Here is a 16733-nt window from a genome sequence, read left to right as displayed (position 1 = left end):
GTTAGAGTGTCTTTTCTATACCCTTTCTTTATACATGTGCCTCAGCTCTGCTCATCCCTCCTCACCTTGACAGGGCCTCACAAAAACATGCTCTGGCCCGCAGAACTGGTGGCATTGTGTTTCTGGCCCTTGGGCGCTCTTTTGGAGTGGATTCTGATTTCAAAGATAACACATAGGAACCTTGGAAATGATTTTGGAAAACAGATGCCAGTAGCCTATTCTGGAACTCCAACCTGGAAGCAGTGCTAGTGGGTCCTCTCTGAGTAGTCCCTTGAATTTTGTTCTTAACCCCTGGGTGGCCAGCAGTTCCAGCTAAAATGCAGTACACAGGGCCAAGTGACTTTCCTGTCTCTACTAAAATTTCAGAACTGCCATTTCTGCTCCTAATGAAAAAGTTGTTATTTTAAAATTTATTATTTTGGTCTACAGCAAAGAAACATACATTATAGTTAATTCTGTGGCTTTAGTGCTAGTCAAAACTTACCTGTTACTGTACTTTTTGAATTGTTGAGAATAGAACCTTACGTCCTTCTGAAATCAACTAGAGGGGTATGGGTGGGAGCCAGTCCTGTTTGTGAGTCATCATTGAGGCTGATGGGGTAGACAAGACCATTCACCCAGAAAGATGGTGTGTATATTTTGTCCTTTTCATTCCAGCTTTCAATGGTGTTTGACCATGGTAACAACACCTCTGCAGGCCTGGCCTTTGTTGGGGTTCTTCTCTGTTTGATTTTTGTTAGTTCGTTCCACTGCTGTTGGATTCTTCAGCCTTGGCTGTGTGCTTCCTGTTCCTTGGAAATCACAAGATCAACCCATTTCATGCAATTTCCCAGACTCTCATGGGAGGGATACTGTTGGTGTTCCTGCATCCTCAGGTTACTCTAGATCACATAAGATCATTCACCCATTAAATCAACAGACACTATGAAAACTCTATACTGGCTGCCTATAGCAATGTAGAAAAATGACCACATATAGTTTCTACTCCAACTTTAAAGACCTCATTGGGCATGTGGAAGCACTAGTCATGTGATTAGGGCCACGTCCTTACCCCACCTGGCTAATGACTCACTGCACTTATGTCCCCGGTCTCACCTCCTACCCTCTACCCCAGAACTTGAAGCCTCGGAGCCAGCATTCCTTAGATTCTGTGTGTCAGATATTGGGATTCTACAGTTGAGACCCAGGGCCAGGATACCTGACCCCCAACTCTGTGCTCTGTTGCAGAAATGGCAACGTCGATTCTTCATCCTTTATGAGCATGGCCTCTTGCGATACGCCCTGGATGAGATGGTAAGTGTCCTCACTGTTCCCTGTTCCTACTCCCCAGGCTCCTCAGGTATGGCACTTGGTACTGCTGGCCACATCATGTTTCAGTGCAGACCTACTCAGTCTTGTGTTGGGGAGTCTGGAGTGTTTTAAAGGACTTGTAGTGGTAGGTAGAAAATGCTGTACAAATCCACATGTTGTCCTCAAGGTGGTGGCTGTTGTCGCTGTTGCTGCTGCTGCTTTTCTCTTTCACCCCCCACCCCCTTTTTTTAGCAGTTGTTGGTGGGAGTCAGCAATAAGGAAGGGAGTCACTTTTGTTCAAGTTTAGGGAAAGTGAGGGTAAAGTCTTAGGTGTTAGTAGGGTTTGCACAGGTGTATTCCTGCAGGCCCAAGTGGAGAGAGAAGGCTAAGTCCTGTCTTCCAGGGCTGTCCCACCTGATCTTGGTGTAGGTTTCTATCAGCTGCCACCTGAGGTCTCTAGGCCTGTGTCAGAGGGGTGAGCTTTCTGCTTTTCCTGGTTTTCACCCTGCATCATGGGTGGGGCAAGTGCTTGCTCTCCCTCTAGACCAGACCACAAGTACAACAGACTCTCTCTATTTCTGTCCATGTCACCTCCCTTTTCTCTCACAGAGATTTCTCTCCTAAATGAAGCTTTGACACCTTCTCCTTTGCCATTTGAGGAGATAAATGTTTGCGAGTGTGCTCTTGTGGCACCTATGAAGACTGTGGCCACATGGGAAAGTCTAGTCATGTTGTTTCAAGTGGATTGGCCCACTTGCTCTACCCAGAGCCTTTTTCTTCACTGTCATGCTATGGTACTCTGGAGTGTGAGATAACTATTTCCAGGGACTTTCCAGAAGGTGAATTCGCTAGAATTGGAGAGGTGATCATTACCGTTCACATGTGCCTAGCAGGTCCTTTTCTACCTGTGCTTTCTGATGAGGCTTTTCACTATTTTTATTCAGAGACCATTAGTGGGCACTGATTACCTGTTACCTTCTCTCTCTCCCCCCCTCTCCTTCTATCTCCTTCCCTCTTCCTTTCTCTAGCTCTGTCTGTTTCTATCTCTCTTTTTTTTCTCTCTCTCTCATGCACACACATTTCTGTAATAACTGTCACCTCATTGGTTGCTTAAGGTTTTTCTCCTCATTGTTCTTTTGATGAGCATAAAAATGAACCATAGAGAGTTTTGCTAAAGAGCCATCTGTGAGCCAGAGTGGTGTGAAGTGAGCCCCGAGTAACCCCTCTAGAGAAAGGAACAGGTAGACATCCATGATGCTCTTCTGCCAGCTCAGGAGACATGCAGGGCAGACTCCACCCCTCTTTTGGTGCTCTCTGTCTTAGCTGTTACATGAGCGGCGCACATCTGGGGTAGGAGTTTGTCTCCCATAAGCCCTGTTCTTAAGTGCTGTAACTAGTGAAGAGTGATGGATCTTCCAGAGGTCACTGCATTATATTCTAGTTGGGCTCAAGACATGAATATCTGAAAAGCTGCAGGGATTTTTTTACTTAGGTCCAGCTGAAGTCTAGAAGAATTCATTATTGCATCATTCAGTTTGGGCGCCAGCATAAACTGCTCCCCTAAAAACCACTTCTCGGTAACTAAGACAGTGGAGCCAGGTATGCTGACACGTTGTGGTCCTTAGTGTCTCTAGCAAGCTGCAGTGAAGGCATGATCAAAAACAACTTGGGAAAGAAAGGCTTTCTTTGGCTTCAGGTATTGATCATATTCCATCATTAAGGGAAGCCAAACAAGGAACTTAAGCAGGGCAGAAACCTGGAGGCAGGAACTGAAGCAGAGATCAGTGAGGAACACTGCTTACTGACTTGATCCCAGTTTGCTCTTTTGTACAACATAAGACCACCTGCCCAGGGTGGCACTGCCCATGATGGGCTGTCCTCTTTTACATTAGTCATTCATCAAGGAAATGCCCTACAGGCTTGCCTACAGGCCAGTCTGATGGAGGCATTTTTAAAATTATGCTTCTTTCTTCTCAGATGACTCTGACCTTGAAATTGAAAAAGTAAAATAAGATATTCAACATATAGAGTGTGAGCCAAGGCAAAGGTGACTCTGTCAGGGCTGTGAGAAACAAAAGAAGGAAAGACTCGAAGAGAGGCTAGTGAGGGGACATCCAGGACCAAATGTGTGTGTGTGTGTGTGTGTGTGTGTGTGTGTGTGTGTGTGTGCATGGGCCATTTTCTAGTACATGGCCTGGAGCTGGAAAACTAACCATGTAGTCATTTGCTACCAGACCATGGGTAGTACACATAGCTCATACCTCTGAGAATGTAGTGGTAAAACCAGCAGTGGCAATCATGTTGGAATGTCTTCTACAGTATCACTTTGGGCTTGTAAGATTACCTGTTGCATCAGGAAGCTCACATAAAAGAAAGCTACAAAGGAGGCCATCAGGATCAAGACCAGGTTTCAGGAGTTAGTCAGGGTAGAGGCCATTTCAGTAGAAGGAAGGCCTAGTCAGGAAGGAAGTAGCATGAGGGTTCTCATAGGGACTGAGGGTGAAGGGAGCTTACCCCTGCCCTCTGGTCTGCATCATGTCAGGGTTTACCCTTTGTGACCATTCCTGAGACAAGAAGAGATGTGCTCCTCTGCTACCATCTCTTCTGCCTCTTTGGTGGGGTTCTGAGTCCAGTGCTTGCTCTTGTGGCTGAGCCCCAGCAAAAAAAGTTTTCTTCTGTGTTCTTTTGAACATGTGCTTCAGTAGAGTTAGTATGCCTCAAGGCTGCATGCTAAATATGTGGTGCCATCTTTGATTGAGACAGCTAGAGCAAAGATACTATTGGTGTATACTGGTGAGAGCTCGAGGATGCATAAGACATTTCTCACAGCAAGGAAGAATTAGCTTCAAGTGCCCAGGATAAGAAAGTTTGAGTGATTTGGCTAGTAGCTTACTCACTTTTTTTTTTTTTTTAAACTTAAAAATGTTTGATTTGTAAGATACAGGACTCACCTACTTGTTTCCTCGAGTGGGTTACTAGATGACAGGCTAGGGCTATCTTACAGCCTTTGTTCATCTTGAGGGCTTCTGTAGGGTTCAGTCAGGGTTCACTCACACCTATATTTCCTATGGCGTTCATGATGCCTGTGCAATGTTCCCATCTGGGTGCTTTTGTCCAAGAACAGCATCGAGCAGTATATAACTGCCTCTGGTCTTCCTGTCTTGTCTGGCTAAAGTCCAGCCCTCACTGGTAGCCTGCCCATCCCAGCTGACGGGCTGCAACATTAATTTGTAGCACTTCATGGCTGGCATGGCTGGTTTTCTTTATGGCTGGTTAACACTCGTCACAATCTGTTTCAAATAGTTATTACCCTGTTATACATTATACTGTTTTGTTTTTTTTTTTCCTTTCTTTTAACTACTTTCTTACCGGCCAGACTATGGTTTTCCCCTGTGGTTGGGGGTCTTAATAATTCTTCCCATGTTGTTTGGGTGGGGTTCAGTAGACCAGGCATAGCAAGATGTGTGGAGTTGGGCCTCACTGGCTGTGGTGAACTGGAGGAAAGATGGGCTAGGAATCAGTAGGAATGTGATGGCTTTGAATGGCCCTCTGCAAAAGGGGGAAATGACGGTGTCCAGAGAACTCTGAGGAATGGTGGAAGAAGGGCTAGGCTGTGAAGAAACAGGTGAATATTGGATGGTTACAGTGTGCCCTCAGGAGGTGGGTGTTGGTACTAGCTCTGGGTGCCATGGGACTCTAGCTGGCTAAAAAGGCAAGCCAGTTCAGGTCCCAGGCTTGATCATTGAATTTCCAAATATAGCTCAAATGGTACTCACTTTTGATAATCTTTCTTTGAGTGGTAAATGTAGAGGTGAGGCAGGTTTCCCTAAAAAAACAGAGAAGCTTCCAGAGTATTTGTTGAGTCAAGGGGCACGCTAGTCCACAGACAAAGTGGAACCTGAATAGGCTAGGCCTACTGTTTTTTCAGGAGAGGATGAGAAAGGAACCTGGAAACCTCACTGTTGCTAACTTTTGCTTTTTACTTCATGTCTGGGTCTTATAGGAACTGATATAAGACTACAGGAGTGCTTGCATCTGGCAGGAGGTTCTGGGCACAATAGTGAGTGGCTTGTTTTCTTCCCTTGCCTGCATACAAGTTAGGCAAACAGATGTTCAAGTGCTTTGTTGTTTTTTATTGTGGTAAAACACTCATAACATAAAACTCTCCGAGCACATAGCACAAAGCGCATCAGGTGACAGCCATCACCATCCAGGCATATGAAAACTCTGTCACCTTCGTAACAGAAATCATTCCCATTAAGACCCAGCCTTACCCCTTAGCCCCATTCTCCTGCTTGTGTTTCAGATTGCATCAAGAGCCTCTTACAAGTTGCTGTCCCTTACCAGAAATGTTTGGGTCAGATAATATTTTAGAATTTCTTTACATTTGGGACTATTTACATAGATATTATATGATGTCCTGAGAATGAGACCCAAGCAAAACTAGAAGAATCCTTTATGTTTAACCTATACCTTATACACCCAGCCTAAAGGCAACCTTGTTTTTCTTGCATATGAATGTTGATTGTGCTCCATCATGGGGTTAGTGTGGAATTTTCTGCAAGTCAGAGCTTGATTATATTTTAGAGCATTTCAGATCTCAGGCTTTGTCTAAGTGGGCACTTTTTTTCTCTTCTTTATTCTTCTCTCACACAACACACCTGGACTGCTTGTATCTAGGATATTGCACTCTCTCTCTGTCCTCAGCACAGCTTGTTATGGTTATGTTATGTTACAGCATGTGACAGCATTCCCTGCCCTTTTCACTGTGGTAGGTCCCCTGTTCTTGAATCCCATCTGTTCTGAGACAACCTGTGGCTCTGCATGGAGTTCATTAGGTTGTGATACCTGTCCTGAAGCCAGGTGCAGTGCCAGGGACTACAGCATCTCTGGAGGGTTTTAGGGTCCCTGAGAGAGGCCAGTGTACAGGAGGTTTGGGACTCTTGGGTCATGCTAACTTGGAGCTTCCTTGATGTAGCAGGTGAAGAAGTCCTTGCAGCTTTGGAACAGCACCTTTTTAGGATTATCTGGCCACCTGTGAATGTATAAGTGCCACCAGACAGAGTCTCTGCCATGGTTCACCCTGGATGTCTGTCTTGTGTGTAGCGTGATGGTCTTGTGGGGGTCTCAGCAGACTGTGCTCATATTGGCTTGGGCTATACTAAAGGTATTTCTTGTAGGAGAGTCTCAGAGGTCACTTTGACTTTAGGACTTATGTCTACCTTTTTCTGGGCACATTTCTGCTACAATTGTTTCAAAGCCATGAGCAGTACTGCTAGGATGTCCAGGCTCTACAAAAGCCAAGGAGGGGCATCAGCGCTCCTGCTGTTATAGAAACTGGCAGATGGGGTATTATTTCCTTTGCAGCTGACCTCCTCGACCCTGATTATTCTCAAAGCTATGGTTGCCCTGCATTAGAACCCCATACAGGGTGAGCCAAGAACCTCTGTAACCACTCTTATGTTTTTTTTGGGAGGGTGGGGGTCGGGGATATGACATTTGAGAATGATGTTTTGAGCTCTGGCTTGTTTTCTTTCTGCTCAGAGCTTTGCTGGCCAGGCTACCTGAGCAGGTGAGAAAAGGGCTCTCCCCTGCCTTGTTTTGCTCCCCAGCTATGTCTCGGTCTGTAGTGACTATAGTAGCTCTGGAAACATCCTTGGTAGAGGATAGACACACAATACTTAGAAAACCCCCTTTTGTAATGCTCAGGCTGTGGGGATTCAGGCATACCTATAATTGAACCCCATTCATGGTAAAACCATGATTAAAATACCTTGAGAGGCAGTGGGTAGTGGGAGGCAGGCCAGTCTCTTAAGAGGAAAAGGGGACTCTTTGGTTGCCTCTGCTTGCTGTGGGTTTCAAGGGAGCAGCCTGCTGCTCAGCCTCCAGCTTGGTTCTTGTGTACATTTTATAGCGTGGTCTCCACAGTGGCATTGGCTGTGGCTCAAGATCGGTACAGTCTCCTGAGAGTGATAGCCAGAGTTTCTAGCCATTACCTAATCCAGGTCTTCCGTGTTATAGTCAGGAAGCATAGTGGGAGGTGTGTGACTGAGACGGGGTGCTGGGGGCTGAACCACAGGTATGGGACGAGGCAGGAGTCCTAAGCAGCATCTTTGAGCGGCTCTTCTGATGTAGAGGGAGGGCTGGCTGTTCTCATACAGGGCCAGTGCAGAACAGTTTGAAGGTTGTTTGTTGCTGTGGTGTGGATAGGCATCCTTTCAGAAGTCTGAATATAAAGGTTTAGTTTCTAGGGTGGCCACTGATGAGAGATACAGGCCAAGGACCTTTAAAAGGTGGGGTCAGTTTTTTAGGTCACAAGAATATTGCTACCAAAGGGATTGTAGTGCACCTGGTTTCTGCATTTTGGAGATATTACCACTGGCTCTAACACTGTCGTAGTTAGGATTTTATTGTTATAAAGACACAGCATGACCACTACAACCTTTATAAAGGAAAACATTTAATTGGGGCTGGCTTACAGTTTCAGAGTTCAGTCCATTATTTATCGTGGTGGGAAGCATGGCAGCATGCAGACAGACATGGTGCTGGAGCTGAGAGTTCTACATCTTGATCCACAAGCCGCAGAGGGAGACTGTGTCCCACACAGGGCAGAGCTTGGTCATGGGAGACCTCAACGCTTGTCTTCCAACAAGGCTGCACGTACTTTAACTAGGCCATACTCCTAAGAGTGCTACTCCCTATGGGCTAAGCATTCAAACACGTGAGTCTTTGGCGGTCTTACCTCTTCCAGCCACCGCACACATACATCCCTACCATGATGTACCATCTTCACCAGAGGCTAAACCAATAAACCTTTAGAACTGAGTCTCAGAAAACTTTTCTTACTGAGGAAGTAGCTGGCCAGTGAGATGGCTCAGTAGATAAAGAGCCTGTCATACAAGCCTGATGACCTGAGTTCAGAGCTCACAGAAAAGCCAGATATGATGATGTGTGTCTGTAATTCTAGCACTCCCATATTGAACTTGAGCCAGTGAGCTTGGAATATGCAGTACAGTGGGGAAAAAGACCCTGCCTCAAACAAGATGAAGGCAGAGTGACCACACTTCTACACACATTCACATACACACACAAAAATTAAACAAAAAAGTAGCCCATGTCAAGAATTTTGTTGCAGTGTTACAAAGCTCTCTGGTAAATGTACCTCTACTATGGGAGTCTTAAATGAACACCTTAAAGAGGGAAGCAATTAGAGAAAAAAGGGCAGGGACAATAAGGTGCGCAGGCAGGGCCAGCTGTAAGGGCTCGACTTACACAGATGGGCCACTAATGCTGAGAGGGGAGACAGGACACTGAGTCAGACCACATTCCCTCCTTCCTGGGTCCCTTATCCTCAGGATGTTTGCTGGAGCATGGAGAACTTTTATACTTCTGGGCATTCGTTTCAGGCAGCAAACACTTTGATGACTGACTGCTTCTGCTCCAAAGGGTGCTATTGACATGTACCTGTGTGGAGAGGTGAGCTTATCTCTTCTACCTTTTCAAGTTTCAGACTGCTGAAAGGTTGGTGACCTGGGGTACCTAGTGAGTTCCTTTCTGTCTTGAGGACCATCCACTGGCTATATTTCCATCATCAGTTCTATAGGTGGGGAAGAGGGTACAGAAAACAGCAGTTGTAGCTATCCACCCAAGTCAGGATCATAGTTAGATCCCCAGTTACCCATCTCTTCTTTATAGGACAGCCTGTAGTTCCCTTGCAGGGAAGCTTCTGGCACCATGGTACGATCTACCTGGCCTTTTGCTGTCTTTCCAGTTGTTAGATTGGTATGCAGGTGATGGGGACAGTGGGAACAGCAGTTTTATGTCTTTGTCAGTTTTTGTTGGGAAACATGGGAAAGATGCATTGTGATTAGCACCTGGCCACTGCCTTTAGAGTATGGGTGGACTTTCCCCATAGCAGCCAAACTGTGCCCTGCAGGCTGTAATGGTTGAGAGTTGTCTCCCTCCTGTACAGAGAAGAGTGCTATAAAAGCTAATACCAGAGTTAATTGGCTAGGAAACTGACTAAGCAACAGCAGGGAAAGAAAACACAAAAAGCACATAGGGTGGAAGAAGCTAGGTTAAGTGATAAGTGCCAGGATAGTCAAAAAATGAGCTTGCAATACTGTCAGGCAAGATGTGGTAGTATGGAGGCTGCCAAATCTGGGGTAACTTTCGCCCCTTTCCCCTTTTGAGTCTCCAAACTGGACCCCCCCACTCAGGTGTCCCTTTCCTTTGACCTCAGCCCCCCTGGCCATACTCTTTACTTTGGGCCTTCTATGAAGTAAATGATGTTGTCCATTTACACCATCATACAAACCTGTTCACCAAGGGCGCTGGTTGCCTGGAAGCTTAGGAAGCCAGTGTCAGTCTTCCTGTTCTCCCCACCTCTGAGCCCACTAGCATAAGAAATTCAGAGGAAGGCAAAGAGGGTGGCTTTATGATAAAGCTCTCTGGATCCTGGAAGTAGCTGTGCTTGAAGGCTCCTGGAGATGCAGGGAACAGTGTGGGGGTGAATCCTTATATTGTACCATGAGCTCTGTATGGAAGTATGTTGCAGTGGCTCACATAGGGTAGATATCAAGTGTGTACACAAGTGTGACACACAATTGTATAAATGTAATGTCCTGGAGTAGTATGGAGTTACTCTCTTTCAATATTAGAGTTTAAGAATCAGGTCAAAGTGTAGATGACAGTTTCCCTTTGAACCTCTGCTTTCTGCAGACCTCAGTCTCACTGCCTGCTATTGTCAGCTTGTGGTCCATCCTTCTATCCCCATAGCTTGTCCTTTGCTCCTAAGTCATTCCTCTCAGGCCTCCTTCTTCCAGAACCCTTAGGATTGCATTGAGGGATTTGCACTTAACATGCACAGTCTCTGGAGTACATGAACCTTATTCAACCATACATGAAGAAGCCCTTAACTGACCGTGGGTACATACCAGGGGGCAGAGGTAGACATGTGTGCCTTTGGAGGTGATTACTCAGTCAGCTGCGTAGGGTACGATCAGAGGGAGGTGCTTCAGAAACAGAACTATATGCCTCCAGACAGTTTCCAAAGAGATGTTGGTAGTGAGGCCTTGCCTGGAACAGCAGCAGGAAGGGCTGTCCTCCTGCAGACCAGACACTGTCATGTGAGTGGAGGACACGGCTGTCAGTGAGCTGTGGGAACTGTGCCTGAGATGTCCTGGCTGTCACAGATGGAAAGAGAAGGAGGCCACCAACTCTACCTGCAGGAAGTATCAGATTGTCTTGTGTAGGAAGGAGAGCCAGCCCCTGCAGCTGGGTTAATTAAAAACAGTCTTACAGCTCAGCTTAGCAAGTGGGAAGGCCTCTTAGTGGACGATGCAGCGGTGCTGCTGCTGCCTTCATCCAGACCAACCAAAGGAGAAGCAGACAGGTGAAGAGCAGACAGCTTTTTGTCCTTAGGAGTCTGTCACCCTCGTGGTGACCCTGCTAGTGTGCTTACTTTTCAGATGTGAGATGTAGGCCAAGCATGGCACACTAGGTAATAGACAGGGACGAAGCAGGCAGAGAAGGACAGAAGTGCCCAAAGCAATGGAAGCTCGAAGGGCTTTGTGTGCTATCGGCTGGGCCGTACTTTAGCCAGCCTCCAAAAGCAGCTTTGTCCTTTTGAGCAGAAGGACAAACAGGCAGTTTGCCCTTGTTGTTGTTTTTCTTCTAGTAACCTTGCTTTTGGGCTTTAATCTGTTTCTACATCTCAACATTTTCTAGGTGACAAATCATTCTTTTCCTGAGTCCACCCAAAGGTTGCCCTTGACTCTTGTCAGAGTACTTACCAGTGGCCATATGGCTGACAGTGTAATCGAAGCCAGACCTCACCTTCTAGGTGCTTAGGCTATATTACCTCATTGATCAGTGCAGAAGTGAAAGAAGTGAGATGTCAGCCATAGCTGGCTTCTCTCACTGCCTTTGCTCCTGGAGAGCATAGTACATTGCTCAGAGTTAAGGTTAATCTGGCCTGGAATGTTGTTGACCATGCATTTCACAGCCTCACCTGGTAAATGTATGAAGAGTATTGCTGGCTTGGATAAATGGAAATCCTGTACCTCTGCATCATTGATGGGCAGTGATACTACTGAGTGGTTGACACCTGTTCAAAGAATGAAGCCTTCATGGCACAAAGAAAACTGCAGAGGAAGGAGGAAAGGGTTGGGCTGCCTCTTAACCTGGTACCCTGAGCAGGTGAGATGTGCAGATTGCAGTGGATATGGTGAATATGTTCCAGATTTGTTTGTTTGTTTGTCTAAAGGATTTATTTATATGTGTGTATACATAGGTGTCAATATAGGCTAAAGAGAATGTCAGATCTCCTGGAACTGGAGTAGTAGGGGTTGTAAGCTTGCTAGTGTAGGTTCTGGGAACTGAAGTCAAGTTGTCTAGGGGAGCAGCAAGCACTCTTAACTGCTGGGCCATCTCTGTAGTCACCGTGAACAAGGTTTCTTACCTGTAGAGGTCTCCACTCCAAGGTGCAAGCCAGAACACAACGTATACTCAGTAAGAAAGCAGTCCCAAGACATGATTCTGTGGGAGCACTGACATTTGGGAGAATGGACTCAGAACACTGTTGGAGATGGAGTTACACTCTGTCAAAAGAATGGCATGGAGAACCTCACTAGGCAGAGGTTACGGAGCCAAGTAAAGAGCACCATCAGAGAACTTAGCAAAGTCCCTCAGCCTTGCCTGGTTCTCTGCCTCAGTTGCCTGTGTGACTCTCTCACTTTGATTAAGATGGTCTCAATGGCCCTCTCCCCTCCAGGAGAAGAGGGCAGTGTCGCAGATTCATGCGGCCTGTGTAGCAAGACATGAGCTTCTTTGCTTGTCATAGTCACATGGAGAACTTCAGAGAAGAGCAGCAGTAAGGGTGTGTCAGATAATCCTAGTTGATCACATTTGGGAATACCCTGGCCTCTTCATTCTGTGAAACATTATGGGGACAAAAGTCACATCTCTGAGGCTCTGCTTCTAACCCAGCGTGCTGGAGTTAGAGGTGTGTGCCGCCACAATGGTTGGATTCTCTGGGTTTTGTTCCGGGTCCTTCCCTCTGCTTTACTGTCCTGTACTTGAGAATGCCTCACTACTGCTTTGTTACACACGTCTTGTTTCCTGTCTGTCGTGTTTCTTGGGTGTAGTTCTTTCAAGTGATTTCAGTTATTTTAAAGACTAACCCTGTCTCTTGTCTAACTTGTCCTGTCTCTTTGCCTCTCCAGCTCCCTTTCTATTGGCGTTGGCCTTAGGTTTTTCTCAGATGAATAGCAGCCTTTAAACATCTGACATCCTTAAGTAGAGCCAACAGCAGACCAAAGCAGGATTCTGCTAACCCAGTTTGGTAAACTAATGAGTTTATTATACTTTCTTAGGGAGCACTGATGAGGGGTTACCTACAGGAGCATTACAAAGTCCCACACCATAGTCCCCTTTTCATTAATCTATTTCTTATATGCTGTAGTATCTCTCATGATCACTTACAGCTGGGGGAAGGCAGGAAGGGAGTGATGATTATACTCTCGAGTTAAGATCCTTTGACTTTCCCCTCTATCTACTAGGGAATACTGGTAGCCCCATTGCTATTACCAAAGACCCAGCTACCTCTGTAGTCTTCTCAATTAGTTGGTATGGCTACTAAGCCTAGAGTCTCTATTCCATGGTCTACAAAGGATTAACATGTCATATCTGGAGGAAAAAGGCATAGTACAACATGGGCCTTAGACTATACATGCATACAAAATTCACACAGATTCATTTACCTACAGTATGTGCCTGAGGAGGACTGTGAGCCCTGGTTTCTTTAAAAGGTGCTGAATGTCCACAGAGATAAGCACCTGGCATCCATTCTTTGGAAAATGATAATCTCAAGAGATCTTTTTAGGTCTTTGTGAGTTCCAGGCCAGCTAAGGCTATATGGTAAGATCCTGTCTCAAAAATAAATAAATAACGAAGGAGTAAAGAGAGAGAGAAGACAGCCAGACTGACCGACCGACTGACCTACCGACCAACCAACCTACCAACCTGCTGACCATGAGTTACTCCAGCCTGCACTTTCTTCAAGCTGATCAGTTTTCCCAAACTGAGCCCTTTCAGCTCCAATGTAAGGACACCTCTGGGCAGCAGAAGGACTTGGTATGGCGTTTTGACTCTTAGCATGCAGGCATTCCCTGAACTGTGTATGCTGTTCCCACATTAGAGCCTTTCTGCTTTGGCTGCCTAGGACCTTCAAAGCATTAGCTTCTAATGTTTTGTGGCAGCATGAGTCTGCTTCATCCAGAAGGGTCTTCTACCGCACTAGTAATTCCCAAGCACTTTGTTCCAAAATCTCAACTGATATCTCATGTGTGCAGTGGTCCTTTTGTTTGTTTGTTTGTTTGTTTGTTTATTCCTTGATGACCATTTTTATAAAGCTTTCAGTAGGACATTAACAAAGCTTTTACATCAGCTGTGGGTAACTGGAGGCTTTCCCTGTGTGTCAGGAACAGTCTGCATGTTGTTGGTGTATGTTGGTCTCCCACAGTGAGTGAGCTATCATTGACTGCTACACTTTCTGTATCATATTGCAGTCCTGGTCTTTGGTACTGTGAGGGTCATGTTATTGCTGTGGGTCTGTATAGCTTTCTTTGTTCTTGGCAGGGTGTATGTTAGTATGTATGACTGTAAATGAACCACATCAGCACCAGTGATTTCTGCTTATTTTTTATTTTTTATTTTTTTGCATTCTAAATTAAACGAACCTATCTGTTGCTTGCTTCAATTGAAACTGTAAGTCCTGGTTAGAAGTCCAGGTGTTACTTGCTGTTGGAGGAGGCAGTTTATCTAATCTCCTCTGATGAATGAGCCCTTTACTAAAAGGCCCATTCACCTACTTGGGACCAACAATAAATACCCTTGTGGTGGCCTGGACAGGTCCTGCTCCTGATACTCCAATAACTGAGAAATAACAGCAGAGACCTGGGCCTTAGGCCTGCCCTCATTCCAGAACTGTGGGCATTCACTGTTTTTGTTGTTGTTTTGTTTTTTCTTTTCCTCACCTGTTCTCCTGAGGGATCTGCCTATGGCCTTGGGAAACTGTCAGCTGGACTTGTTCCTTCACACAGTGCTGCTTTGCTGTATGCCTTGAAGCTGAAAGTTGGGAAAGTAAAGATGGAAAAGGGTCCTTGCCTTCCAGGAAATAAGTTAGCCAGAGAAGCAGAGTCAGCTGTCCTGAGGTGTGTAAGCTATAAGAGGTAGACAGGGAAGACACACATGCCCTCTGTTTACCTCTGGCAGGAGCCAACCAAGCAGTCAGCTAGTAAGCTCTGCAGCTTCCCAGGTAGGAACAGATGAAGAATAATCTGGGCTGTGAAGATGGAGGATACTCAGCAGAGTCAGTGTCCCTTGCAGGAGGTGGCACTGCTCGGAGCAGTGAAGCTAGAGAAATTGGGCCTCTCCCAGGGAAATTAGTAAAATCGGTTCATGGTGAAAGTTTTGGAAAGCCAAAACAAAAGTTGATTGGTAAGTCTTACCATCCAGAGATAGCAATCAGTTCATACAAAGATTTTGTAAGCTGTTGGAGTATGTGGTGGTATACGTTCCTGAGGCCAAAAAGTAAGAGTTGTTAAGTACATACCTTGGTTGTTTTTTTGTTTTTTTTTTTTGGGGGGGGTTGTTTTAAAATATTCTATTCAACAGTTTCCTGTTTCATCTTTCTAAGTACTGACTTCACTCACTATTTCATCAGTGAAATAGTGATGTCTATGTTTATCAGTTTGTTTATGACTCTTATACTACCTTTCAACTTGTTTTCAGTTTTGTTTTGTTATAATGTAGGCCTCAGATCAAGGGCACCACAAGAACATGAGCCCACAAAATCAACTGACTGGGACTCAAGTGGGCTCACAGAGATCAGGGGCCCTGTGCGGGTCTGACCTAGGCCCTCTGCATATATATTATGGTTGTGTAGCTAGGTGGCTAACAGTGGGAACAGGGTCTGTCTCTGATTTTGCCTGCCTTTGGAACCCTTTTTCTTCTACTGGGTTGCCTCATTCAGCCTTGATATGAGAATATATGCCCGGTCTTATTGTAGCTAGTTTATGCTATATTTGGTTGAAGGCCTGCTTCTTCTGAGGGCAGATGAAACAAGGGTAGGTCCGGGGAAAGGGGATGTGATGGGGGTAACTGCGGTCAGGATGTAATATATAAGAGAAGAGTAAATAAAAGGGAAAAAAGTGAGGGCCTTAGAGAACATTCTTGGCAGTAGGATTGCTGGTGTGGAAATGAGTGCTTTTGATCCTATCAGTAGTTAACACTCCAGTTATAGTGGTAACATTACATGCCAGTTGACTGGCTTGATCTCCCTGGCCCCTCCCTTTCCCATTGCTCTGTATCTCTTCCCAGACTATGTGTCACTACCTCAAGCCGTAGTGGAAGGCTTTTTGAGTGAGGCCTCCAAAAGATATTCAGTACCGTGTTTGTGATCTTCAAGAACGGAGTTATTAGAAGCCTGAGGATAACCGAGAAAGCTTTTAGATCTGGCTTCTTTTCCACTGTCAGAAGTAGCAGCAAAGGAGGTCAGTTTGCTGCCCTTTGCCTCTTAAGGGGGTCAGGGAGCACGTACATAGGCTAGGCATCCTCTCTTGGTAAAGGGAAGTGGAGGAGGCCACAGCACAGTGAGAAGAGGACACCTCTTGGCCTCTTACCTTCTAGAATTGTTCCTCTTCCTTCTGTCTTCAGCCTCTGACTTTCTACTACTCAGTTGCCCTTTTGGAATTAGGATGGAAACAAAACTGTTTCAGGCCCCAGAAGGTCCCTGCTCACTTAAGTCCCATGTCTCTAAAAATATCTGTGAGTTTCTGCTGGCCCAGTCTCCTCCCCCATATGCTGCTGCTCTCCCCCCACCCAAGACTTAGGGGAAGAAACAAGATCTCCGTCTCATTGTTCTTTCCAAGCTCAGAAAGGAATAAATAAGAACACTGGGTTTCCAAAGTTGAAAGGGAAAAAACTGCCTTTGTTAGGCCTGGAGGGCCGCCACAGCGTCTGAAGCCATCCCTGATTGGGACAAGTCCACACTCTGTAGTTTCTTCTTCCTCTCTGGGAAAGGGGTGGAGGGGCCAAGAGCCCAGACTCTCCTTCTTATACATGTGGGATGGCAAAGGGAGCTAGGCCCTGTGCAGCAGGCCAGGCTGCCTAGAGGAGCTGTATGTGGGAATGGTGTGGCTCCCAGCCCTTGACCACGCCTGGTCAGCACAGGCCAAAGGGGGCTGTGGGAAGCATCCAACCTCAAGGCTGCTTGTGGCCCTGGGCGCTTTCTCAGGCATTTCTGGATTGGGACAGAGCCTCAGGCACTACCCTTCCCAACCCCCAACTCCTAACATTGGATTCCTGCCTAATTGAGGCTTTATTTATCTCATGTTTCCCAGCTCTTTATGAGACAGGCAAGTGGGTGAGGCCCATAGATT

At 46.0% G+C, this 16733-nt stretch overlaps 1 protein-coding gene across 6 annotated transcripts in view; it reads left to right on the top strand.

Annotated features, from left to right (window-relative positions):
• The window catches only part of Mprip (myosin phosphatase Rho interacting protein), a 120278-nt gene that overhangs the window by 31358 nt on the left and 72187 nt on the right, over positions 1–16733 (top strand). For all 6 annotated transcript variants that reach the window (XM_021639510.2, XM_021639508.2, XM_021639509.2 and 3 more), the window contains exon 3: positions 1228–1293. In XM_021639510.2, coding sequence (XP_021495185.1) covers positions 1228–1293 — 66 coding nt within the window. The remainder of the gene's footprint in view (positions 1–1227; positions 1294–16733) is intronic.

The sequence above is a fragment of the Meriones unguiculatus genome, chromosome 11 (genome assembly GCF_030254825.1).
Source record: "Meriones unguiculatus strain TT.TT164.6M chromosome 11, Bangor_MerUng_6.1, whole genome shotgun sequence".
NCBI lineage: Eukaryota > Metazoa > Chordata > Mammalia > Rodentia > Muridae > Meriones > Meriones unguiculatus.
The sequence above is the reverse complement of the archived record's forward strand: the minus strand, read 5'-3'. Positions and strand labels throughout refer to the sequence as shown.